At 38.3% G+C, this 26,589-nt stretch overlaps 1 protein-coding gene across 7 annotated transcripts in view; it reads left to right on the forward strand.

Annotated features, from left to right (window-relative positions):
- TOX (thymocyte selection associated high mobility group box) overlaps positions 1–26,589 on the forward strand; it is a 229,060-nt gene that overhangs the window by 95,087 nt on the left and 107,384 nt on the right. For 6 of the 7 annotated variants that reach the window (XM_080380400.1, XM_080380403.1, XM_080380401.1 and 3 more), the window contains one exon: positions 21,294–21,359. In XM_080380400.1, the coding sequence (XP_080236526.1) occupies positions 21,294–21,359 (66 nt within the window). Of the gene's footprint in view, positions 1–9; positions 6,593–21,293; positions 21,360–26,589 lie in introns of those variants that run through there. The other variant, XM_080380402.1, reaches the window with a different exon arrangement.

Below are 26,589 nucleotides of genomic sequence, written 5' to 3' on the forward strand. Positions count from 1 at the left end.
AAAGGAGCACTTCTAGCTATGATCTGTAGAATAAATTATTGGTAAGTGAAGTCAAGCAGAAAGGCTCAGAGGCCATTTTGGAATGGGCTGTCAAAGGGCATGATGCCTGCTGCTTTGCAGGAGCCATTATTATTCCTTTGCTCAGGAGACAATCCTTGACATTGTCAAGGCTCTCCTGTCTTTGCTATTACTTTAATGTGCTGGGTTTTTTTTGTTGTTGTTTTTTTTTTTTTTTTGAGGTTACACTCTAGCTGGCTGTGTTTAAGTCAGAGAACACTGGCCTTACAAACCCCAAGTGAAACTGGCCTAAATCTGTGTTGTGTGCAGACATATGTGAGGTAATGTAGGCCTCTTCTCTTTTGTTTCCAAAAATGCTCATAGTATTTTTTATGGAATGGTCAGCTGCTTTTACTGTCTCTGGCTGTGACAGGTACTTGCTCAAGTGACTCCGTTGCTTGTTTGCCTGCTCTGTACCATAGAAAAAAGAAACCCACAAGGGAAACGGCCCGAGTTTCACCTTTTGAGTGACTTGTTCTGTATGTGGGTGATACTGCTTTTCTTTTTATGTCTGTTGTAGTTTTACCGCTCTGTCTTTTAGATTATGTGTTCCTGACTCTCATTGAATGTTGTTTTCATCTCCGCTTAAAAGTGAGTTTGTCCAGATTTAATTAACAAACCTGAATTCTCAAATGTTAGCTGTAATGCACTCACCTGGAATACTTTACAGATGTTCCTAAACATTAGCAGAGTAGATAAATACACCCATGTTAGACACTGCTAACACCAAAGTAAAACTAGTAATCGGGTAGTTTTGCACTTATTTGGCTTCTTTTTCTGACAGCTTGGCACCAGAGATCAAAGAGCTTTCAAAAGACATTTAAAAATAAGTCTTCCACAAAACACTCAAATAGGGATTGATGTTGTATCTTTGTTATTTTGCTGACATTGGCATAATGAAATATTTCACCTAAGTCCACACAGGGAAATCAAAACCAGGACCAAGAATGGAGTTTCCAGATTTTTCACTGGCTGTCCAGTGGCAATATTTATCTCTTTAGGAAAAGGAGCTGAGGTCCTTTTTAAAGCAACCAGAACCATGTGTATGGTAGTGCAACTCAACAGATCACCACTGCTTCTGCTGAAATATTTAAAATTCTGATAAAATATTTCTGAAATATATTTCACAGCCTGTTATTTATTCTTAAATTTAAAGTGCACTTACATTTATTGCAGAATATCTAAACTGTATTAGAGGTGAACCATGACAGGGGTCCAAACCAAAACTGACCATATCAAGCTATGGCTTTCATTTAGTCTGTCAGTGAACAACAACAAAAAAGAATATTTTCTCATTATTTTATTCTAAAAAAGGCTTTTTATAGTTCTTGTTTAATATCAAAACTTTGACTCTTTTGATGTATTTGTCAGATTCACACACCTAATAGATCAGAAAATCCTCACTCACTTCTGATGTATTGTGAGCAATAGGAGTTCTTAATGAGTATGTACTAAGTACATATTGTATATGGGTTGTGAAAATGCAGATTGTAGTGTCCATATTATATTTTGTTATCTGTTGTAGATATGACATATACTCTCTCATACTTGGATACTTTTTGGCTGGTTTTCTTCAAAAAGAGTTTTAAAGGAAATTCAAAGCTAATGATCTGTTGTTGTGGGGAACTCTACTACCACATTAGAAATCTGCTCTTACAAAATCAAACATATGGTAACATTGCACCATATGTTGATTTTTATATTTAGTAAATGCATAAATATGATATAACCTTTATAAATTTCATTCTGTTTTATTTTGACTGATAGGGCTTCATCTTCAAATGGAACTAAATGCACTTCTTCCAAAGTGTGTCATATTGTTGTATTCCCTGAAAAATCAATGGAAGTTATTAGTACAATGTGGAAAATATTTCCTGTAATTTGTGTGTGTGTACACACACCTACTAAACTTAGGCAGCGATGCATAGGAGAAATGCAGGAGATACTACAGCTGCTGAAATGTGTACCTCAAGTGTGTATATTTTTCTAACTGTAGAATCTTAATGACTTTATGGCAGAGATTTACATGAGAAGTACAGTATGTGAAAGCTCAATTTGAATGCCTGGTCTCCTTTTTTCTGTACTTTTTGAACTTCTGAACCCATTAAATCATATTAACATTTGCCTTACTGTTACCCTTATTATTAACCTTGCCCCTACCCACAAACTTTGTCTGTTTTTTGGTTTCTTTTCTCCTCCCTTTGTAGAACTTATGGAAACACTTTGGCCATGTTGTAGTAGTCCATTTTCAGTGTTATGTTAAGACTTGAAGAGCCAAATGTAACTCAGTATATTTCAGTTTTAACTCCTTCTCTGCATGCATTCTTGTGGAAATCAGTTTTCCAAGGAAATGCAGAATTACATGCCTTCCATTGAAGAATGAAGCATCAAGACCAGTCAAGGACAAATTTATTAAAAACAATGGGTTAAAGATGCCAAGCAAAATAATACTCACTGCCCGCCATAAAACCACACAATGATTCCTTACTCCTTTAATTTATTTAGCTTGTGTAATAGCTCACACAAGGATAAATGCTGTAGCTGATACCACTATTCCTATTGTGCACATTCCAAACATAAGTGCTCCCTGTAGCTTTCTTCAGAAAGTGTGAACCAGATTAGAAGAGGAAGAATTTCATCTCCTCTCTAACAAGCCCTTATCCCATCCTTCAAAATATTTTGCTTAAAATGATAAGACATATTTTATCTTTTTTAGTAACTATCTGTGCAACACTTTCTAAGCTGTTGCCTGCTTTGAACTTTCTTCTACCTAAAGTGTCCTCACTGCTTGACTTCTGTTTTATCTGAATATTGGAGCAAGTATGGATCATAAGTATATATTGCTGGAGAACACAAAGAATCTGATGGGGAGTGGAATGATGAAAAAGGCACATGCAGCCTTCATGGCAGCCATAAGCTGGCACAAACAGGTAGAAGTATGAATGACGCACTAACTTTAGGTAAGCCAGTAGGGCTGTGAATGTACATCTGTTTTACACATGCAATTTGGGCAAGCAGTGGTTTGTGATTGCCAAAGGTGATCCTGAAAACATAAACTGTGGGGATGGGTTTCATATTTTTTTTCCTAGTAGAGATGGAAAATGGATGAGCTCAGTGAGATACTATGATTTTTGGAACGTACATGTTAAATTCAGGAAACTCTGTCAGTCATTAGATACACAATGCTCTGCTTGTCTATAGGCATGCAGTGAAAATAGGCAGGAACTAGTAAATCAGCTGTAATTGTCATTTACTTGTAAAGCTCTGAGAGTGAAAATTTTTTTTCTTGGACTTGGGTAACAGAATCCTGATGTAACCTGTATTTGTCAAATTCTGCTTTACCTTCATTCTACTTCTTCAAACAACTGTTTCTACATATCTTCAGTGAGACACATCCACTACCTTAAGCAGCAGAGATGGATAGCCTGAGGTTGTCCTGAGAGCTCCCGTTTTATCATTGTACAGGCACAGCACGGCATGCCAGGTGCAACCAGTGTAAGGAGGATTCCGGCATCTCCATCATACAGTAAGCTCCTGTCAGAGAAAAGATCTTATGCAGTGATACACTGGTTAAATTTGACAAAAAACATAGATTGTGTAAATCATGCTGTTTTCATTGATTATAGTCTGAGAGTACATTAACCCTCCTTAAGGCTCTAGAAATCGCTTTCATAAATGTGAGTAGTAGAAGAAAATGTTTAGTGAAGCTTTTCATGTATTAATTCTTTGTTAGAGGATAGAGTATTTTCACACATACAGATATTAAAGCGATAGTTATACTTGGAGGTTTTTTATATTTTTGCCTCCACTGAGCATTTGTTTACTATAACCCCTTGAAGGTTAATTTTCACTTATGTTTTATGGGGACATATTGACAAGCTTTGAAACACATCTTGTGTTATACCAACTGTATTAATTAAAGCAGTACTCTGGCTGGGGTGAATTCTCAGTGTAGAAAAGAAAGATCCAAGTTTAGAATTAGAAAGCGCTTCCTGCAGTTACTTGAGGCTTCTCATAGCAAGGGCTCTAAGGAAAATTGTTTACAATTTAGGGAGTTTTGAAACTGGTTTTGTTCACTTTTAATCTGTGTTTTCTGATTAGGTAGTTGGACTTGTGTGTTTTAACGTTATTTTGAGATTTTTTTTTTCTCCCTGAAAAATGGGACTCCCTTTCTGCTTGAGGAAATATGTGATTTACTCTGTTTTTGAGCTTCAGGGCCAGTGCCTAATTTTCTTTTTATTGCATTCTTAGTTCCTTAGTAAGCAATTTCCTTTGGATTCACTGAACAGAAATTCTTTGGATATCATAATTATAAACTATACATTATGACTTCCTACAGTTATTTTTAAAGAGAGAGATTATAGCATGTATTTTTTGACTGCGTTTATTTTATTGTCTGTGAGTCTATTAATGTTTGTATATGTAGAGACTTCAGCTGGTAGACTATCAACTAAAAAAGAGCCAGACATTATATTTACTGGAATTCAAAAGCACAACATAAAGTTGCCAAAATAAAATTGCTAGCACACCTTAATCACATTTTTATCACCTCATTCTTCACTCTAAGAAACATATTTCCAACCAAGTTTTATATTAAAGAGATCAAGGCATCTCATGGCTCTGCAAAACCTCATAAATTGGGTGCAAAGTATCCTATAGCAATTCAGAAGTCTACTTTGCTTCTTAAACATTGTGCTAAATTGTTTCTTCTTTCACTAACAGTCTGCAGTAATAAATAATAGGTTGGATTTGTGGGCAGGGATGCAATAATTTCATGTTGCAGTGCCATCAGCCTGTCCATTCATTGACTGCAACTTGGAAATTCTTCCCTGGGAAGACCCTTCATGACTGCTTTTGCCAGTTTGATTCTGCAGGTAGTGCTGTATAAAATGGCTGCATCCATACCCTGCAATCTAACATGCTCTTTATTATTTCCTACTATTGGGAAAAACGTCACATGCACAAAGCTGTTTCCCTCAGCCAAGGGAATCCTTCAATACAGCAGGCAAAACCACCCCTGGTCTTCTTCATAATCCTTACAATTGATCTTCAGGAGAAGGAGAGAATAAGGATTCTGCTGCAGCTTCACGATGTTTCAGTGATGCTATTTCAGCTCCTCAGGGATGGAGAGCAGTGAGGACATTGGTCCTGAAGAAAGGTAGTGGACACTTTACACTGTCCCATTCACTTCACAGTGTGCAATAGTTAGGATTCATCTCACATCTTTTACAGATCTTAAGTTTGATACATTTGTCCTAGAGTCCCTTTATAGACAGCAGGAAAAAGTATGCACATTGTATAGACAGTTCAGCTGGTCTGACAGGGAAACCTGCTTCCATAGTTGGAAGTTGGGCTTTGATACCGGTCTTTCCTCTGCTTCAATTTTTTGTTTCACTCCCCAGGCAAGATGCAGTCTTTCCCATCCAGGTCTGCTTCATCCTTTTATCCAGATTGCATCCAAGTCTTTCTACATGTGCTGTGCTTGCGTTAGCTGTCATCTGTCTACTTTGGGGAGGCCTGGTATGAACACAGCAGGGGGTTTAGGAAGCCATGGGGGTGACTTTCTGGGTCTGAGAAGTAGTTTCCACTGTAAAAGACAGGGGAACCTTATTCTTCAGGCTCTGCCTGTCTTTGGACAAAATATAAAAGTGCATTTTCAAAGGTTCCCAGATGCAAAGTAGGACGACTGTTCACTAAAATGAGACTAGAGTAAAATGACAGTGAATAGTTTTAAAATTGCCCACCTTGTTTAACTGAGCTACAATGACCATGCAGTGAAGTCATGGCAGACATCTTCAGTTCATCCACATTACTTGTCCATCTGGCAAGGATATTTATAAATTCCTGAATTTTATGCTGCACTGTAAGGTGTTTCTGAGCAATGTCCCTTTTCACTACAGAAGTGGCTCTGTTTCACTGGTAATTTACATTTCCATTAGCAAAACACGTAAGGCCTGAAGTCTTCTTTTGCATATACCCCTCAAAATGACTACTGGAGTCAAGGGGTGCTGAACACAATTTAAGGACAGAATTTAATCAATATTTACAAAGCACTTTGGAGTACTTGGGCATGAAAGGTATCACATTAAATAAATATTATTTTCATTCTGAGTTAAATCCTGAAATCTGTACTTCAAATATTCATGATTTCTGAACTGAGGTAGATATGTGCATATGAAAAGATTTTATTTGGACTAAGTTTGCTTGCTTACTTGTTGATCCTGAATGAAATCAAGATGTTTCTTATTTTGCTTGACTGAAGGAAAAACAGCAACATCCCTTTCTGTAGAGGAATAAAGCTGGGTTAATTAGCATTGATATTATACAACTGTGGGTTGGCTTCAGGGGTGGTGGGTTGGATGATGTAAGTAGGGTGCAGCTGTGGCTGGTTCTGTTAAGAGGTTGGGCAGCCAAGGAAGAGAGAGCAGCTGAGGAAGAGAGAGAGGAAGAAGCAGAGAGAAGAGAGAGAATGTGTGCCTGGGATGAGGGGAGACCAGGAGAAGGCAGTAGAGGGACTGGTGTGAAGAGTGTGTTGGTATGAGATGGTGAAAGACCTTGTTGCAGCTTGATAGTTTGAAGAGTGCTGTGACACCTTTCTATCTCTGATCTTGTTTTCTGTCTGAAAAGTGCAGGCCAGCACAGAAAAGAAAATCAAATTGTTTGTTGATAGTAAAGAAGGACCAAGCCTCTCATATTTTGACATTTACTAACATAGATTTGCTTTTTAAGACATGTTGGGGTGTAAGCCAAATGTAAGCCTGACTGCTTTCATCTATGCTTTCCTAGAAACTGGTGCATCTCAGTAGTCAGACTGTATTATAGTAATGCCCAGTGGTGACACTACACCCTGGGGATGAGTGTTTATTCATGTAAAGCTTGCATATTAAGTAGTGGAAACTGATACTGTAGTAGCTTGTCTACTGGAAAAGTGGGATATGTTCTTCCTCAGACCACTGATTAAAGAGCAAAGGCATAAATTTGTGTTCAGCTATCAGGAGAAAAAAAGCCAAGTGATTCCTAGTAGTGAAGTGTTGTTGAACCACCTCTGCCTAGACATCATAGCTTTCAGCTCAGGCTGGAGAGTTAGGGAGAATTACCAAGTTCACAAACACACAAAAGAGCACAGAACCTTCCTCTCTCTTTTTCGGGTCTTCTTTTCCTATCTTTACATATCTCTTCTTTTTACACTGTCTGCTGTAAGTATCCTGTTTATTGGTTAATAAGTTGTCTGACAAGATAACCACTTTGTACCTAATTGTTCAGTTTATTTATGTATTATTGATGAGCCTAGACTTGAACTCTGCTTTCCTTAGAGGCTGCTTGATAAATCTGTTGGCTAACCCTATCTAAGACACTGAATTACCTGCTGTAGCATAATACATGATATTGCTTTTGCTTTATATTCTTAAAAGGAGCTGGTTATACATTTCCAATGAGCTGTGTTTAACAGTCAGAAATAATATCAGATATGTAATTCACATTGCTCTCTGTGGTAACGTAAGACCTTCAGTGATGTACTGTAATGCATAAAATATTTCCACAGCTTTTAAGTCAACGTTCTGACTATTTTAGCTTGTAAGGGCTCACGTAGCTAAAAGAACCTCTGAACTGCAAAATCTTGATTATGAGTAAAACTTAGACATGTCAAAACACTTATGTTGTGTATTAATTATATGATCTGAAAATATTGGAAAATTAATCACCTTATATTTTCCAAGGTAGTAGTTACTATTTCAAATAAGTGAATAAAACACCAATTTGATTTCCTATCAAAACATTAATCTAGTGATGACACATTTTTATGCTATGTTATTATTTCTGAACTTCTGTGACATGTAGGCACTGACATAAGGGAAAGTTGGGAGTATTACAGGAACTGTAGAGCGCAGGGAGAAGCAGTAATACTGTATGACTAGCTGTTTCTGAATTCAGCTATTAAGACCCTGGAGCCTCTGCAAAACCCTGGAGCCTCTTAATACTCTTCTTAGAAGAATATCACAGAACAGATTGTTGTGCATACCAGAAGAGACTAAGTGCTGAATGCAAGAACTCATTTAATGGTTTCCCTAAAAATGAGAAAATAAGCAAACTGCATCTCAAGTAAACCTTAATTTCCTGGGCCTGATCAATGGATGTTCTACTCAATTTTAGTCTTGAAATTATTTGAATTATACCAGCATAGACTCAGGCTAGTACCCTGGTACAGGCCCTGTCTGTGTAAAGGTGTTTGATTCTGAACTGCATTCAAATCAAGGGCATTGTACTCCATCGGTAGATATCTGGTTATTTCAATTGGTGCTTTGGGGTTTTTTTGGAGGGAAGGAGCCAAATATGGTTTTGGTAACTTTTATGCAGCTTTTGTGTATCTGCAAATCGCAGCATGATTTGGCCATTTGATTTTCTCTATTCCTTCTTTACTTTTTTTTTTTTAATTAATAAACACAGAATTAAATTATTCTAGATGGGGAAAGTTTAGTTTAGAAGTGGGTTTGACCATGTGAGTAAAGTTTATTCTGCATATACGTAGTAGAGACATAATCTCAGGTATGACCATTGAAGCTGTACTTTTCAGTGTGTTGTTCCCTAACTTTAAAACTTTTAATATGCATTTCAGCCTTCCAAACACAAAGAACTTCTTAAAACAAAAATTATTCAAGCCATTTGTTTCAAGTTCAATGTGCACTCATTTAATGGTCTTTAGGCATAGAATATTACAATAATTTTCATCACATATTTTAGCAAATCCAGAGGATGGTGTATTAATAATTCAGTAGCTTATACAGAGAGGTGAGAGAATATAATATCGGGCACTAAAATGATAAGGCATATTTTCCATGACATTACTGTTATGCTTTCATTGATTAATAAAATGGCTAAAGAGTCTGTCTAGGCTACGAGATTGCTTAAGTTAACACAACAGTTATTGTACAGTTGGGTAAAACAGAAGCAGATATTGTGATGCTGTGGGGAAAATGAAACATCAGAAGTTAATATGAAGCCATTTTTCTAGTATAAAAGCATTAGAACAGCTCCATCAAGCTTTAATCACATATATTATACATTTATTTTAAAATTGTTAGCTCATTAGCATTGGTTATAGCAAAGATTGTTGTAATTATAGTAAGATTAGCAAATACTAAATTTTGCTTCTATTTCAGTGCACTGAAGCACAGGCTGCAATGTGTGAATTATAGGATTATTTGTTTAAAAAGAAGTACTTCTGTATTTCAAGGGGTTTCCTCTTAACAGTGGTGTCACTGTCCAGTTCAAAAATGCCGGCACCCAATTTGCAGGGACTAGTTGTTTAATGCTGGCTAAGGTGGAGAGGAGCCCATGGCCACCTTGCCCATAGATCCTCTGCTAGCCGTGGGTTGAAAAGTACCTGCTTCCCTCTGGGTTGCTACATGTGGGGAATGATTGCCAGTGCATCGCAACCCTGCTGCAGCCTGGCTAGCCAGGAAGGAGCTGCACCAGAGCTCCTTTTGTGGTAAGTGGTAAAAATAAAGCACCGCCCTTGTGCCTGCATGGCTCTTTCCAGCATAACAGAGCTCTCAGCTTGTTTCAGTCCATTTGGGGGCTTCAGCAGTACATCAGGTTGGAAACTTTGAAGTGACATGGTCTTGTGAATGTTCATTTGACAAAACTATGATTGCCACGGGTTTGTTTTTCAGTTCTTCCTTAAGTATTTCTCAGGGTTGGGATGTGATTTCTGTTCAAAACTGGCAAGACCGATACCAGAAAATAATGTCCTGTGAGGCACAGAGCTCAGCTAGGTGTGAGAGAGATGAATTCAAGTCTACAGCATCATCATTTTTAGAAAGTTAACACAACAAGAAGTGATACGAAAGACTATCCCCCCGTCTGTGGTTATGGTGTACAATTGGTATATGAGGGAGTTTCCCGCAGTGCTGCTGCATGCTTGAACTGCCACATTCTTCTGCTTAAAGTGTCTTTTTAATTTTTTGTATAAAATGTTTAAAAGTCAGTTTCATCATAAGATACATTTTGGAAATGCTTTATTTGAAAAAAACATACAGCTCTGACTTGGGCCAAAATCCATGGAACTTCATTTATCATAGATCATGATATCTACCCTAATTATCTGGCAACTTTCCATGCTACTGTATAGGTCAGGAGAAGCTTCCAGAGGTTTCATTTATTAAGGGCTGGGAAAACCCAAAACTTCCTTGTGCAGCAAGGAAGAAGCTGGTGCATACCCCTCAGTCTAGATGAACTCTGGGAACAGAGAACGTCTTCAGATCTGTCCCTGCATAGCTAGAGCACTACATTCATTTTTTTACAGCACATGAGATGATGAAAAGAACATCAGTAACAGGAAGCACTCAAGTGGTTACAAATGAAGAAATGTTTGAAAAAAGTGTATTGTCAGAGAAGGTTAAAGAGATTTAAAACAGGCTTCCTGAAGAAGGGGACAGAGTATCTGTCTTTAAGTGTGCTCACAAGTGTTATTAAAAAGTAGGGGTCATTAAGTCTCAGCAGACTGGAAGGATGGAGAAAGATCTTAAGATAAAACAGTAAAATTGATGAAGAGTTTGAACTGAAAGGAGAAAATGCATGGAAACACCACTGCTGGAGTTGTATCCAAGGCAGAACTTGACAATAAGCTTTCACAGATGCTGTGTGAAACATATTCTGCTATTATTCAAGGGATGGATTTGCCTGCCCAGGGAACTTCCTCCCAGTGCTCATGTGACTGCCTCATGCTGATATGCATGGCCTCTTGGAAAGACAACAGTCATGGTGCTGATAATGCCAGGTTTGAGTAACTTGCTATCTGATTTGCTGTGAGGAATGTACAACAGTAATAGATTCAGTGTGTATTGATGGGAAAAGCAGCAGCCAGTGCCGAGGGTAGCACTCTTTCCTCAAGTGGGAAGGAGGAGGTAGAACACTTTTCATTTTCAAAGGGTTTTGGTAAGACAGTAGCAGGTACAACTGTAACTTTATATTTTAGCTCTTTACGTTCAAAACAAAAAAAGTAATGTATTTGTACAGACTTGCCTTTCTTTCTGTTTAAAGAAAATATATCAAATGTATAAAGGAAACACCGTTGCAGACTAACAAAAAAAACCTGTTGTAAGTGATACTTGACAAAAGAGAAACAAAAGATGAGAACAGTCATGGAATAATTTAGTCATAAAATGAACTGTAATCTTGAAGGTCAAATTTTATCTTAAAAGGTATAGAGAGAACACTTAGAATTTTTGAGAACTGATAAGTGATTTCATTACATCAAGGACACATCTTCACTGAAGTTGATAAGAAAAAAAAAAAAAGTAAAACAACTTTTCCTCTTCTGCTTTTGAGTAATAGTTTGAACATTTCTGATGACATTTACTCTTGAGTGACCTATTCTGGGACAGAGTACTGCAAACTTTTCTACATTGCTCTATCAGTGTATCTCAGCTTGATCTGTAGACAATCTTAGCAAAGCAGTAAGTCAAACTACAAGCTATGTCAAGGTTTTGAATCTGTTCCAACTGGAAACACAAAAACTTTTGTTACTTCAAATTCCACTTTTGAACATGTGTGGGGCTCCAGCTTCTTGTTTGTTGCAGGCAGGGAAATAAATGTGTTACATTCTTCATGAAAACAATCCTGGTGAAATTAACGGACCTCTTCATATATCAGAGTAACGGTGGATGGAAGTGGGATTGTCCACGTGGCTGCCATGGTAGCTGTTTTGGTAAACTATGATTGTCTAGCAGCCCTACAACACCCTTGTCATTTAACAGATGTCTGTGTTTTGCCAAATCTTTGAGATCAGTCATTTTTGTTATCCCTCCTTCCAGGTCAGAATTAGTTGTATCTAATGAGATTCCATCAGACTGTGCTAAATAATTTGTTTACCAGAAATTTAAGCTGATTTGTCCTATCTGAGTTTGGCTCATACTTCAATATTTTATGCCTGTTCCTGTAAATTTCTGAGCTCTTCAGTCCTATCTCATCACATATTTGAATGGCTGCTTGATCTTAAATACTCTCACACTGTCATCCCCTTCAATGGGATAACTTTAATGCATGCTATATATGCACGTGTTCAAATGACCTGCTGCATTGATGTGGAGTGCTTAAGTTCTTAGATGATCAAGCCTTTCAATAACTTTTTAAAACTGGATTTCTAAATATGCCATGGCTTGGGGTTTTTTTTCCCTTACTCTTTTAAACATGAGGCATAGCAGTATTGAGGCAAGATTTTCTAGTTACCTGGCAATTGTTATGTTTAGTTTAAGTCTCAGGACCCTCTGTCACAGGATTTTCAGAATAGCAGTAGAATTTTGCTTGCACTTTTCTTGTTAATGTTGTTCTGGCCCGTTTTATTTCTAAGATTCTGCTCTGTAGAAGCAGACATACTTTCCCACAGGAACTATATATATATATACCCCATTCACTCTATAAATAACATAGTGGATTAAATTTGGTCCATGGGTTCCTGCACACAGCTCCTGCTGTAGTCATGCAAAGGAACAGTTTTGTCCTAGTTGTGCAAAACTCATTCACTGAGGTCTGTGGAGCCTGTCTTCTGCCATACTGTGACACAGGGAGCTCCACACATGAATATAGAAAAAAAAATCAGTCATCTGTCTGCTCTCTGTAGATACTTTTTATTAAGCTTTCTTGTATTTTATTACATAATCTACCATTTGAAATGATGAGGCAGATATGAATACTGACAAAAATTACTCTGAAACTCAAAGTAAGAAGGGCCCTATTACCTTTACCATTCTACCGGATCCAGTTCCTGTCCAAATGGCAATGGCAAGATTCCCTTCACCTTCTGTGATGCAGGATCAGACCTTTGTCATGAAATTGGCCAAGTGTGTTTGGGTTGGAAAATATTGCAAACCTACCAGGTTAAACAAATTTCCTCAGCTACTGTGGGCAGAAAGAGAAAGGTCTAATCTTAGTTGTTCAAACCTTTCCACCTTATCACCCAATTTTCCCAGTGGGTTGCTACATCTATAATTTAGTGTGGATTGAGGAAAACAATAGCAAAATCATTTGCCACTTTGATCCCTGTATGTTTATTCAATGAGTGTTCAATATGCAAGAGTTTAGCATAGGAATCCAGACCACATTGCGTTGGTTTGTTGTTTCTTTTTTAAAATTTTATTTTATTTACACACCCAAGGTTAAAAGGAGCAGGAGCCCAGCTGAGAGAGTTCAGAGTTCATCTCTGCATGCTCACTGTCTTCCATTTAAATGTACACAAAGGACTAATACAGTACCCGCTCTCCCCTGGGCTGTCTTTGATACACTCTGCTGTGCCTGGACTCTGCCACTCCTCCTATCAGTCTGATCCTACTTCTATTAGCCCGCTGTGCTCAGCACTGTAACCTCATTCAGCTAGCGCACTGCATGCAGGCTAACAACTTCAAGGCTCTGTCAGGCATTGACACATGCAGGCTCCAAGCGGGAAGCTAAACACTCCCCTTCACCTCCTCTCCAGTTCCACATTAACCTCTATTAAGCACAGGAAAAACACAAATGCTGTAGTGACATCGTTCAGGTTTTAACTACCAGTGTATATTTAGATATTCAGCCAGCTTGCCACCTTTGAGAATGTACTCGGCGAACCTCTGGTTCCTCCCCTTTCTCACAATGAGAGCAGTAAATAGTGAGTTAGCTTGGGGAACGCAACAGTAGAAGGTCTGTGTTGGGTATTTATGGCACAGGCATAAAAATCTGAGAGAAAACTTTGACAGTACTGCCTATACTTTCTGAAGCAATAGTATGTGTTATAAATGGAAAATGAGACAAAAATGGTCTCATTCTGAAGAATCAAGCAGGGTATTTTCAAAACATGTCCTTTTTGAAAGCCATGCTGTAGAAAAGACACAGTGCAGTGCTAATCTGCATGCCCTGTTGTGGCTTTGATTCAGGCACTGAATGTATTGAAGTCAGCGGAGTGCTGTGAGCAGAGAGAGTTTCATCACTCTTTCTGGCTCTTTCCAAGGATGGGAAATGTCTGACAGTGTTCCCTTGTGAAGCAGCACCTTCGCTTCCCGCCCTGGGGATTGCTGCCAGTGCTCGCCCACCTTGTGGCTCACTCCCACTCTCCAGAGAGCCATCAAGACCGGGGCAGATTCTTTCCCAACTCCAGTATGCCTAGCCCACACATCACTATACTTGGATTAATTAAACACATCATACCCCGTATTCCTGGTTTAGACTCTGGACAGCATGTAAGAAAATGAAAGCAGAGGAGACAAACAGAATTTTCCTAATACTTTACTCCTGAAAATGAGTTACAAAATCAAAATTTGTGACAATAATAAACTTGAGACATGCCATCTCCTGTCTAATGCTTGGTACAGCAAACTTTCTGTGATCTGGAGGACTCTTACTGCTCCAGGTGGGACAGGACATCTCCACGCCCTGCCAGACTGCAGTAGTCACCTTCATTTGGCCATACAGAAACATCCAGCTCTGCAAAGAGACCTGTCTTCTTTTTGCCATGATACTCCATTCAGGCATTTTCACCTCATCTCATAAATCTTCCAGTACTCTTCTCTTTTGAAAAGTAATCCTGGAAGGAGGGAGGAAAGATGGCAGAAGAGACAATCAAAGTCATAAGTACTAGTTTGTTTTTTGACAATTTTCCTGTGATAGTCCTTCAGTGAGGTGTCAAGCCCCTTTCCTGAGAGGGACACCTGTCTGGAATACATTACTGTAACCTGTCTTGGGCAAATTTAAGCATGTGTTCAGTACAGCATACAAAACAGAGTTCAGGAAACAAAATGGAGTTTCAATTTAATGCAGACATACCGCTCTGAAAAACTGTCAAGAAAGGGATTTTCCATCGTGTAATGATGTTTACAGAGCATCTCTGTTTTTATCTTCAGTGGTTGCCCTAACAAGATCAACTGTTCTTTTAGCATAGCCATTTGATGATTTATGTTGTGTTCCATCATTATTTTAGTCTTATTTCAGCAGCTCTGAGTAAAATAAAATATTGCTCTGTTTGCCATCGAGCAACCTGAGACAATGTTCACTCTTCGCATTTGGTTTAAAATAAACAAAATTACCTAGTTTAAAAGCTTTTTCAGGATTAGTGGCTTTTAGATAATGTAAGTTACAAATGATGTCTGTAAGCTGTAAGCACTAAAATCACTAAATCACTAAAAATAAATGATCTTTTTACACAATGTTATTGCAACATTTTCTTAAAATGAAACAACAAATTGTGTTGGGGCACCGTCAGAGCAAGGTAAACTATGGTTAAAAGCTATAGCTAAAGTTTAAATTTAAATCTAGTTTCCAGTTCCAATCTAAGATGGGAGAAATTTGTATTTAGATTATGTGATTAATAACACAGGCTTTCAAGATCTTCAGCATCCTTTGAAGATACTGAGATGTCAAGTCCAAGTGGCTTTACCCAGAAGCTGAACTTCATAAACACAGCAACTTTCACCAGTTTGACCATCTCTTCCCTTGCTGCTTCTCCTTTAATCTCTACATTTCTGGATATTGCTGTTGAGGTACATTTGTGCACAAAACAGTGTCCACAGTTCCTCCTGCTCCACGCCCCAGCCCCAAGCTTGTTTTGGCATCAAAAGTCATATGGGATACTATTCATCATGCTTTCCTGCCTGGATGAAATGTAGTACCATCATACTGAGCTGTACTTCAGCATGAACTAGAAGCTCAAAGTTCCATGTGCTTGATTTTCTTTCTTCTAGCTGATATAACTATGCCTGCAGAACTTAGGGCATGTATATATGCATGCAAAGAGAAAGAAAATAGGCAGTTCCCTCAGACATTCAAAACTGTGGATGAAAAGGAGGAAAATAAATCCTCACTTCTCTCAACAACAGCAAAGAAGTGAGAGGTAGCAAGGAGAGAGATAAGGGTGAAAATTCATTCTCCCTGTAATCCAGATAGCACAGGTGACCCTGGCAATGAAGCCTGAGTGACCTGGCATAGAAAAAGGTAGCCTGTGGGGAGGGGCGGACACATAGGCTGGAAGCTTCTGTTGAACCTGTACATCCCTGTGGCAGTTGTCATCTGAACTAGCTACATGAGGCTAATGCAGGTATGTCTCTGCATTTATAATCACTGTATACTCACATACAGTTAGCAATATAAAAATAAATTTTCTTTGCAGTTATCCTCTTCGGCTTTCAGCCCCTTCTAGTTTTTTCTGCACTCTGGTACCTTTCTTTTTGTCTTCCAAATTCTGTATATGTAGGCTGTAATGAAAAATCTTTTAAGTTGGTGTCACCAATTTTTTATGCAATCTGATTATAATGTCTTTGTGACATAGTCCGCATATGATGTTTTTCATTTGAAGAAGCACATAAAGAATGAATGAAAAAATACCATTCTTGCAAGCTTTGCTACTTCACAATCATTATTATAAATGCTGGGAGAGTTGGCTGCAACCTAAGTGGGAAGATGAAAACAGGCTTCCGGGCCATGACTACATTATATGACTCTGATGTGATGCCATGCTAATGGGAGACAAAAGCCAGCTTTGGACCCCTTGGTAAATCCATCCATGATAAAACAACCTCACCACCCTCTGAACATTCGCTGAACTCTGTCATAGCTCTTGCATCAGTTACAGTAAGCCAGTGTTTATGTAGTTATTTTCCTAACTTAAATGAGTAAATTGCATTTAATAACAGCACTTGGGTATTTTGTGCATGTTGGTTGTTGAACACTGTAACTTGTCTTACAAAGGGTGATTCTAAGGGAGATCTAACTGGCCGAGCCATAGCGTTGACCTGTACGTTTTATTTATAATAATCATTTAAATAAAGTATATGACGTAATTCTGAATATATATTCCAAACAGCTCCAACTTACATATCTTTTTATATTACTATGTGGTCATATTCATCGTTTGCTCTCACCCAAACTTCTCATGCAGTTACACTTTAATATGAAAAGAAATGTTGTCATGAGTAGTTATTATCACACATCAGAATATTGTATTAGCATTCACTTTTAATAGATTAAAATGAAAGATTTTGAAATCTGCCCTTAATGATACTGAAGGATCTTGGAGACACATTAGGAAAGCTTTAGATGAAATGTCATATGATATATATACATCATACATAGGTTCATAAAAGACAGTTCATTTAACTGCCTGCCTTGTGTTTTGTCTGTTATGTTTGGATGAATCATCCACAGGTTAAGTGATGCTTGTGCAGTTTCTTTGCTTAAAATCAAGCACAGTGAGTGGCAGAGAATACAAGGTTCTTGTAGGTCTGGGGAATGATGAGTAAAATAAGATAATTTTGGAGGCATGGAGTATAACCTGGAAGAAAAATCTGGTGGTTGGAGGCATCTTTGTGTTGTATTTGCTGACCTTTTGACTCACTGTCGGATCTGGATGGGTTGCTTGAACTGCTGTTGCATAAATCACCTTACTTTTAAAGCTGAATTCAAGGTAGATGTAGTATGAGTTAGCCTGTTCTGGATGAGAGTTGAGAGGTGCCATGCTGCAGAGCCTGTGTGTTACAAAGCAGTGTATTAAAGTTGAAATGACTCAATATTAATTTCTGGGGTTTATGGGCTTGTTTTGGAAGCTTCTGAAACAAATGGGAAAAAAAAAAAAAAAAAAAAAAAAAAAAGAGTAGGACCTTCCAGCTGATCAATTAGTTGGCATTTTTTTCTCAGTTTATTGTTTCAATGTGGAATAGTCATATTTGGGCAAGGTGGGCACAGACACAATATGCTGGTTGCATCAGTGTCTCTGAACTTCTTGTTGTTGAAGGCTTTGTATACCCTGGGTTTTTAGCTGGCATGGGATATGTAGGTCATCTGTATTCCGCAGGTTGGTAGTTGGGAAAGGGGATGATGAATAACCAATTCAGCATTGAATTAAATATTTTGTTTTATTTTAGTATACAAAAATCATAATTTCACTCTTTTATAAACATTTTAATAAATACTGAAAACTCGAAGGAGACATCTCCTGACAGTACCTGCTGTAGGAAGCACCAAGAAGCCATGCACCATGCTGCACTAGACTGAGGGCAGATAATAGTTTAATAGCTCTAAATGTAGTATGAATACTAACATGCCAACAGTGTTAGTGTCAACTAATACAGTCTGCATCCTGCAAATATAAACACTACAAAAAATACACATTGCATCAAATCTTATTGAACTATGCAACCAGTTACACAACATCTTACACATACTTCTTCTAACAAGCAGATACTAAATATTGCAGTGACTAAACTCCATGTTTTAACATTGAAGAAATTAAATAATAAATCAAACAGCTGCTGGGTATATTTAGATGTTAATAGGTCAATCAGATTTTACAGACGTTATGCATCGATATATTTTTCTGAGAATTTACTGTACCAAAGTAATCCAAAACATTGCAGAAGGTCATTTCTCATTTCAGGCCAAGCCAAAAGTCCAGGAAGTTTAACTTTAGGTATGCTTTTGGTTTTGGCTTTCATTGATACATGCTCACATTAAGCCCACAGACGATGTTAGAACAAAAGCATTTCAGAGCTAAACGGAGAGCCACAAGCAACGAATAGAAAAAGCTTAGATCCAAGATCCTGTCAATGCCAGAGGCACCACTAGTAACAAGCACTGATCAGGTAGGCAGATGATTCAAGAACAACGCACAGAATGATGAAAATTTCCAGGATTCATGGAAAAATACCTTAGGGAAATTTTTTCTGTAAATGCAAATTTGGTGATTGTAAGCTTGGGAGCAAGGACAAATAGATGACCAAACCATCCAAAAGAAGGAATTATTTGAAAGACTAGTACACTTCATAAAGATTTTTAAATTGCAAGCTCAGGCATTATGGAAAACAAAATAAATTGTAATAAATCTTGACTGTATCTAGCCAGTATGCAGAAAAGGAAAGAAATTTCTTCATGTTCACTGCAATTGAACACATACAACATAAGATTTAAATTATAGCAATGTCTGCAATATAGAGCAGGAAATATATGAAGGTAATGAGGAAAATTCAAAATAGGAAATTATAGCAATGTCTGCAATATAGAGCAGGAAATATATGAAGATAATGAGGAAAATTCAAAATAGGAGACTTAAAGAATCATGGTTTTCAGGGCAGGTCGGACTACCATAGCCAGCCAGTATAACTATCCTGTCCGTAGGATTTCTTATGAATATGATATGGAATGCTTCTTTTCTGAAAAAGATATCTAGCTTCATTTTGAAATGTCCAAGAAATGGTGAGTTTGCTGTTGACATAATGCTTAATTACCTTCTAAAGTAGGATTTTGTATCTTATTTCAGGACTGAATTTCTCTAACTCCCATTTCTCAACACTAGATCTCATTATACCACTGTCAGGAAGGCTGACATCTTGCACTCAGACATCTTTCCAGGGTGTAAGTACCAATCACAGTGATCAAGGCACCTTTCAGCCTTTAGTCTGACAAGCTGAATAAGTTGAGCTCCAGTAGGCCTCACACTGGAGCGCTTGGTTTCCAACCGCAGGCTGTGAAATCTCTCTTCAGCATTTCACCTGTCCATCTGAGTAGAAGAAACAATGCATTTTTTCCAGGGTGCAAACAATCTAGATGCTAAAAAATTTTCTCCAAAACTCTACTTTGAATGCTAGTAAATAAGGGTATTCTTCAATGAGAAATCTGAGAGAATGGCAAGTGTAAGCAAGAGATAATGAAGGAACATCCATCAATACCTATTTTTATGCTCTAATCTAGCTATCTGTAGTCCATCACACTTCAGAAATACTCTATTCCCTACGGCAGATCTGTGCCCGTGGTGTAATCCCTTCCCTCCTGTGGAACTAGGACTCCTGACAGATAGGCTGTGACTATCTATTAAACAGCTCTGGCCACAAATGGCAGACAACTGCTGCAGCAGGAGCTGGCACTTGCTCATTTCTGCTGCTGCTGTTACAAGCCTTGTAGCCTCTGGCAGAGAAATAGGATGAACAGCTGGAAGCTGAAACCTTTTCAGCCACCTCAGCAAAAATTGGTAGAGCTATCTGCCAAAGCCACAGTTTGACTTAGCTATCTTGGTCTAGTTGAATATACTGCATCTTGCAGGTAGAATATCCCGAGAAGCTCAGCGTGGCTCAAGAAATGTCCGTGGGATATTTCACTGCCACCTCCTGTAGGAGCAGGGTAGGCTCAGTAGTGCGGACTTTTTAAAAAAGCCGCTGCATCATCAAAAATAATGGCTCGTGTCCAAAATATGTCACCCTAAGCATTCACAGAATGGGTCAGGTGAAAGTTATTTCAAACACACGTCATAACAGCTGGAAATTTGTGGTTGATAACTGGGGATGGGGATTTCTGCTGTTGTTCATTTCTGCTTCAAAGGTTGAAAAGATTTTCCCTACCTCCTGAATGAACACTGGGACTATAGTTGTCCTGTTGGCACTGCCACTTGAAGGGGCGTGACAAGAGTTCTGTGGTGACATTTTCCAGATTATGTAACAAATTAGCAGTTTTATACTTTTTTGTGTTGGTACAGGATGAGGCTTCAGTTCTGACAGTTTTTCTCCTTCAGATTTTAATGAACTCCTTTCTATCGCATTTCTGTTACTTCTTAACTGCAGCTGACTGGAGGAAAAGAACAACAACAAAAGCTTTGTATATATTTCCAGGAATGGCATTTATCATTTATGGAAGGGTATTTTTGCAGTTCTGGTTATGAATGTTTATTTTATTCACACACAGAGCAAACTATCCTCTTATACCATACGGTCAGGAGGTATGCTGTTTCAGATGTCTGAAAGCTGTCTGGAAATGTATTTCCTACTTTCTGATATGGGAACATTTTGATGGGGGTTTTAATTTGTTTTGAAATTTCAACTCTTGTTCTGCTCAGAAGCTAAACTTGGAATCCATTAAGATGCATTTTAGTGCAGTATCTATTCTCATCTTCCTTTTCTCAGTAACTGCAATTCACTTAGTACTTCATTACAACCAACAGCAATATGTATACATGGTGCACAAAATGAGCCATTTTGTTTTAAAACAGATTGCAGATGAAAGGAAACTATTCATTTCTTGCTTGCTAGATGTAATTACTAGAGCGCTAATTACTCCAAATCACTGACATCCAGGGTCAATAAGGATGACAACAGGAACATCAAAGACAAGATGCACACATGCAATTACGAGTCTCTAAAACCAGGCTGTAATATTATTTTATGGCTACTGTTTTTTTCAGTCAATGTTGAAAAATATTCAAGTTTGCTGAATGTTTACTATTATTTCCTTTGCAGTTTGACGGTGAGAACATGTATATGAGTATGACAGAGCCGAGCCAGGACTATGTGCCAGCCAACCAGGTGGGTTAATTAATCTTCTCTGCCTTGTTTCAAATTGTAATTAAACAAATTCAAAGAGTTGCATTGCAAATGAGTGGCACTATCAGTAACTGCTGCAATCAGGAATAATCATAATTTATAAACAAAGCATTTAAGCCTTGTTTCCAGTTAATGAGATAGAGCTGATAAAACACCAGAGTTGGCGTTTGTTGAAAGATACTACCTTGTTTCCTCTCCAGAATGCAAGCAGCTGTTTTGCCAGCATGATCTTTCCTAAACAGTTGTTTTACCTTCAGGAAATAAAGTCTTTACAGGTGCAAGTTATTTGTTTATCTGACTGCAGACAAGTTAATCATTATAAGCTACACATGTCACAAATAGCTTTAATTATCATTCTTAGGCCAGTTGTAGTTGAAGAATTGTATTTTTAACACTAATTATATGGCTGAGGACTGTTGCCAATGTTATACAATTAGCAGTGGGGTTAAGGCAATGACTTGGTCTTCTGTAGCTTGCAGACTAGAAGGCTTAGTGTGATGTAGATACTTTACAGGTATCTTTGAGTCCTTTCAATTTGAGGAACCCTACACACTGAATTCTGATACTAGGTGTATATTTAAAAACCTGCCACCTTTCCACTCAAACCCTAAGATACTTCAGATTTCTAAAAAGTAAATACTGTAATTACTTCTTAAAAAGGAAATGTAGTTTTGGCATTTTTGGTTTGCCTACCTGTAGCTAAATCTGTATGTAGGGGAGAATTTTTCATACTCTTAGCATGTTTCAGCCAGTTTAATTCCACGTTAGTAAGTGATGGTGATAGTGGTGCAGGTCAGTTGGATTGTGTCAGAAATGTCCCTGAATAAGCAGGTTTGTGGTCTAGATTATGCAGTAGCTCAGGGCCAGCAGTGGCTACTCTGGTCTACCTCTTTCTTGCAGGACCAGTAGGAGTACGTGAAGAGCTCTCATTGGGTGGAAAATAAGTTTGCATGCATAGTAAATGTGTGTAGATGGCCAGGATGTAATTTAGAAATCAACAGTTTTGGAAAGTGACAATACAGTCAGTGCTTAATGTCTTCGTGAAGCAGAGTTCTTCAGATATAGAGGTTCATTTGGGGGCAGGGAAGCAGGAGGCTGAGTGAGATGAGCTACACTGTTCAATCAAAAAGACTGTCTTTAAAATATTCTACCATGTTGTTTCCCAGCCTTCTGTTGAAGTTATTCTGAAGTACCTTTAGAGACCAACTGTACTTTGCATTTAGCATTTGTGCGTGATTGAACTTATTCAACTAAGAACCCTCCAAGATCCAGAGGTAGTTTAGAATAGAACTGTTTGATTAAAAAATGAAAAATTATATTATTAATTTTTCTCTAACCATTAATCCAAAAACTGTACTGACAAGTTTTAGTATTACTATTAGATTAAAGCAGCCTAGTATCATCTCATTTATGCCTTAAGGGTTTTGAAGTGCAAAGGCTAATTGAATTTGTTTGAAAGAGTAGAAATACAAACTCTGTGAATGATTGCTGTTATAAGGCAGCTGCTACCTTTCAGAGAATCATTATGTCTGTCTTAAATAGTTTTGAATAAAAAATTGCAAATCCACATTATACATCAGAATTATTTTTCTTCTGTTGATATTTTTGTACTGTGTGTGCATGTAGTTTAAATAATTTAAATGGCATATTGAAAAATTAAGAGTATAAGTTTTAATCTTTTATGCAGTTTCTACATGTGCTAACAAGGCCCAGATACTCAGAGATATTTATGCATGTAACACTGGTTTTAGTGGAAGTAAGGTGCTTAAAGTTCCTTTAAAGATCCAGGCCTAGATATTTTCAGTGCAAATGTTTTTGTCTTCAAAGAGAAAATCTATCAAATATGACATTTCCAAATTCAATGACAACAGAAAACCCTGAATGCCTACTGAGGGCTGGAGCCAAGAAAGGGCTTACAGACTTAAAACCTTGCCATTGCAAAGCTGAGCTCTTGGGTGTCTGGCTCCCAGGTGGAGTTCCAAACTCAGAGGCTGGTGTCAAAACTCTTTGTCCTTTGCTGGGGGATCCATGTGGCAAGAGATAGCTCAACTGCCAGGCATGGTAATTTAAGTTATCACCAAATGCACACCAATAACTGCCTCCTTTGCCTGTTTGAGAGCAGCTGTCAGCCTTGAGCTGTCACACCATCCTTTCCCTTACTGTGATTCTCTCCTGGCGTTTACAACATTGCAGTGGTTTTTAAAGTGAATATATGTGAAAAAGCCTGTAATAATGACATTTTTTTTAAAAAAAGGAGACAAAACAACACACTAGGAGCAGGCAGCTGGGGTGTGTTGGAAACCTGCCTCTTGTTTTGGCAAGAACCTGGGACTGCGAGAGAAGCCTTCTCAAACCCGTTCCTGATGTAGACAGCTACTAGTCATTTCTCAAAGGAACTAAGCTCTTCACTGACAGTATTGGTGAGGTCTTCACTGACTGTAATGCGGTGTCATTCCTATCTCAGGCAACATTTGATGAACACCCAAAAATTGGTGAACTGATTACCATTTCAACATCCAATCTGCTTGTTAAAACTGGAAAGAATATGATGTTCACTGCTCTGAAAACAAAGCATGCAAGATCGTGTAGCTTACTAGGGAAGGAAAGGAAGAAGAAAGGATGTGACCGTATTTTCTTGTCCCTCTTTTCAAGACTGACTGTTCATTTTCCTCTGAATGGTACTGGATGTAAAACAAATAATCCTATAAAAAGAGATGAGAAAGCGTTCTCTCGCAGGTGAAAGCCTCGTCCCTTCATCCATGGAGTTTTGTTCTGTGTCAATTTTGCATCTGTTCTCATGAGCCTTGCAGTTGCATGACTTCAGTAAGAGGAGTGCAGGTTCCTTCCCACCCTCAGTAACTTGGCTGTTCCCTTTCAAGATCAGAAAAGAGGGTTTGAATCCTGTCAGAATGAGGAGTGAATTAATTTCTCCACTTTCCTTCATGGAGACACTTCTGTTAACTAAGATATGAATCTCACATATTAAGAGATGCCTGGCCCTATCAGAAACTTTTATTCAAGCTCTGATCATGCTGACTGAGTCAGCTGCAAGCATCGTTTTCTAATTTCAGAGTCTGACACAGTTTGTTTGGGAAGTAGGTTGGCAGACTGAATCATGGTATGCAACACCAAGGACCGAGAGGTTTCAACTAGGCTGTCTTCAGGATTCTGTGACTACAGAGGCAGAATTTGGGGGGCTCCTGATGCACGCTGACATGTACTTCAGTTCTTTCTGTTTACTGCAAACTGTTCATATCCAGAAAGACGTCACCTTGTATTATTTTAAGAGGTTTAATCAATTTGTCCCCTTTAGGCTAGCATAAATAAAAGCTCAGCTACTGGACAGGAAAAATATAGTTTTGTTCCTTTTGCTGTATAACATCAAACATCTGCATAGCTTGGTAATCCAAGACAAGTTGCCTCACAGCATCCCTCAACAATTATCATTTCTGTTCAATTTTCAAATCAGTACATGCTTTGGGACTTATAGACCAAGTTGCTAAGTAGCAACATATGGCTTACTACTGTTCCTGTGATGTTGCTGCAAGCAAATAGCATAATTCTATACTTGAAATGATTTTTACAAAAAGCCAGTGCTGGAACTGAGCCAGAAGTGTAAGTGTACAGTAAAAATTAATGATATTCTTTTAAACTGTCCCAAAAGGCTGTTTGGCAATGTTGTCTCTGTATACATTTTATATATACATGTAAGTACTGTATTTTTGGTTATGATCTATGCAGTACAGGACTCTGCACTGCAAGCATCTCCAAAATGAGTTATGCCAGCCATATTAACAAACATACATAGTAAAACTACATGACATTTTCACTACTAATTGCACTTCGATCTGAAAATATTTATCATTTTAAAATAAAACTATGCCAACTGCTCTGCATTTCAAATTCTCACAAATATATTGTTTTCTCCCCACACCTATAATTGGAATCTCAGAGATGAATTGTTCTTCATGTAATTCCTCCTCCTGTAATTTGTGGGCCATGCACAGCACAGTGTAAAATTATATTGTTTATTTTACATTTCTTCTTAGTCACAATACAGAATGTAATTCAGGACTCTGTTGCACAAAGCCTTGGCATTTTTTTAGCCCTCCTGAGGCCTGATAAGTGTTAAGGGTAATGAACTCAGCTGCCAAATCCCCTGCACAGTCCAAGGGAAGGAAGAAGAACTGGTCTGGAGCTGATGGTTTGGGGCAGTACCCCCATTGCCCCAGTGCAAAGAAAAGAGATACCTGAGGCAGAGTATTTTGCATAGAGGTGCTATTTTCCTCCCTCCCAGAGCTATCCCAGGGAGATTATATAAGATATGTATGCATTCTCTTTGGTACAGTGAGTGCCATGGGTATCCAAACTGTTTTGTCCTGTACAGCTTCACAGTAAAATCGGGTAGAATGACATCCAATAGAGAGATTTTTCATATTAATAGGAAACAAAATGGTTATCCTGCCTTTTGTTGCTGTATGCACGTGGTCCTATATATGCCCTTAACTTATTTTTACATGTTTATACCCTAATTTCTAAAAGTATTAATAGGATAGCTATTACTCATGCGAAGTAGGGATGGATGAATGCTACTTAATAGCTGCTCTCTCATGCTCTGTATTGGTCCTTCCCTGTACGTAGACTGGAATTTCAGGGTACTGTATCCCATTCCTGCCAGAAGATATGGCTCTTCTCTCTTAGCGCTCCTCCAGAGCCACAGTCAGCAGAGCAAGGCAGGAGCTGGCTGCCCTGGAAAAGATTCAGGAAAAGCAGCATTCTTACGTGGAGAGTCATTGAGTGGTCTGGTGTCATTCCATGGATACATACTACCCTGAAATCCAGGGCAATTCTACCCAAAAGCTGGAAAGCTTTTATTCAGTAGTTGAGAGGCTGCTTCATAGTGAAAGGCCAATGCCACCGGGCCAGTCTGCTGGCTGGCTGCAATTCAGGGCTATTTTGGATCATATTCCACCTCCCTTTTCCTGTTCCACTATCTTTTAATTTCAAAAATAAGAATATCAACAGAAGGGAGCCCACTTCTTGCTCCTCCATTTCTCTGAAGTAGGCTACAGATGCCACTTTAAAAAAAAAAGGGTGTAGGTTTAAATGGCCTCAGGGATAGAAAACCACCAGGCAGGACTTTCAGATACTGAATGAGTGGTTAAAGGTAGAGGTAATTTTACCCTACCGTTCCCTCTTGTGTAGAACATAA

The sequence above is a fragment of the Falco punctatus genome (genome assembly GCF_963210335.1).
Source record: "Falco punctatus genome assembly, chromosome: 3".
Classification (NCBI taxonomy): domain Eukaryota; kingdom Metazoa; phylum Chordata; class Aves; order Falconiformes; family Falconidae; genus Falco; species Falco punctatus.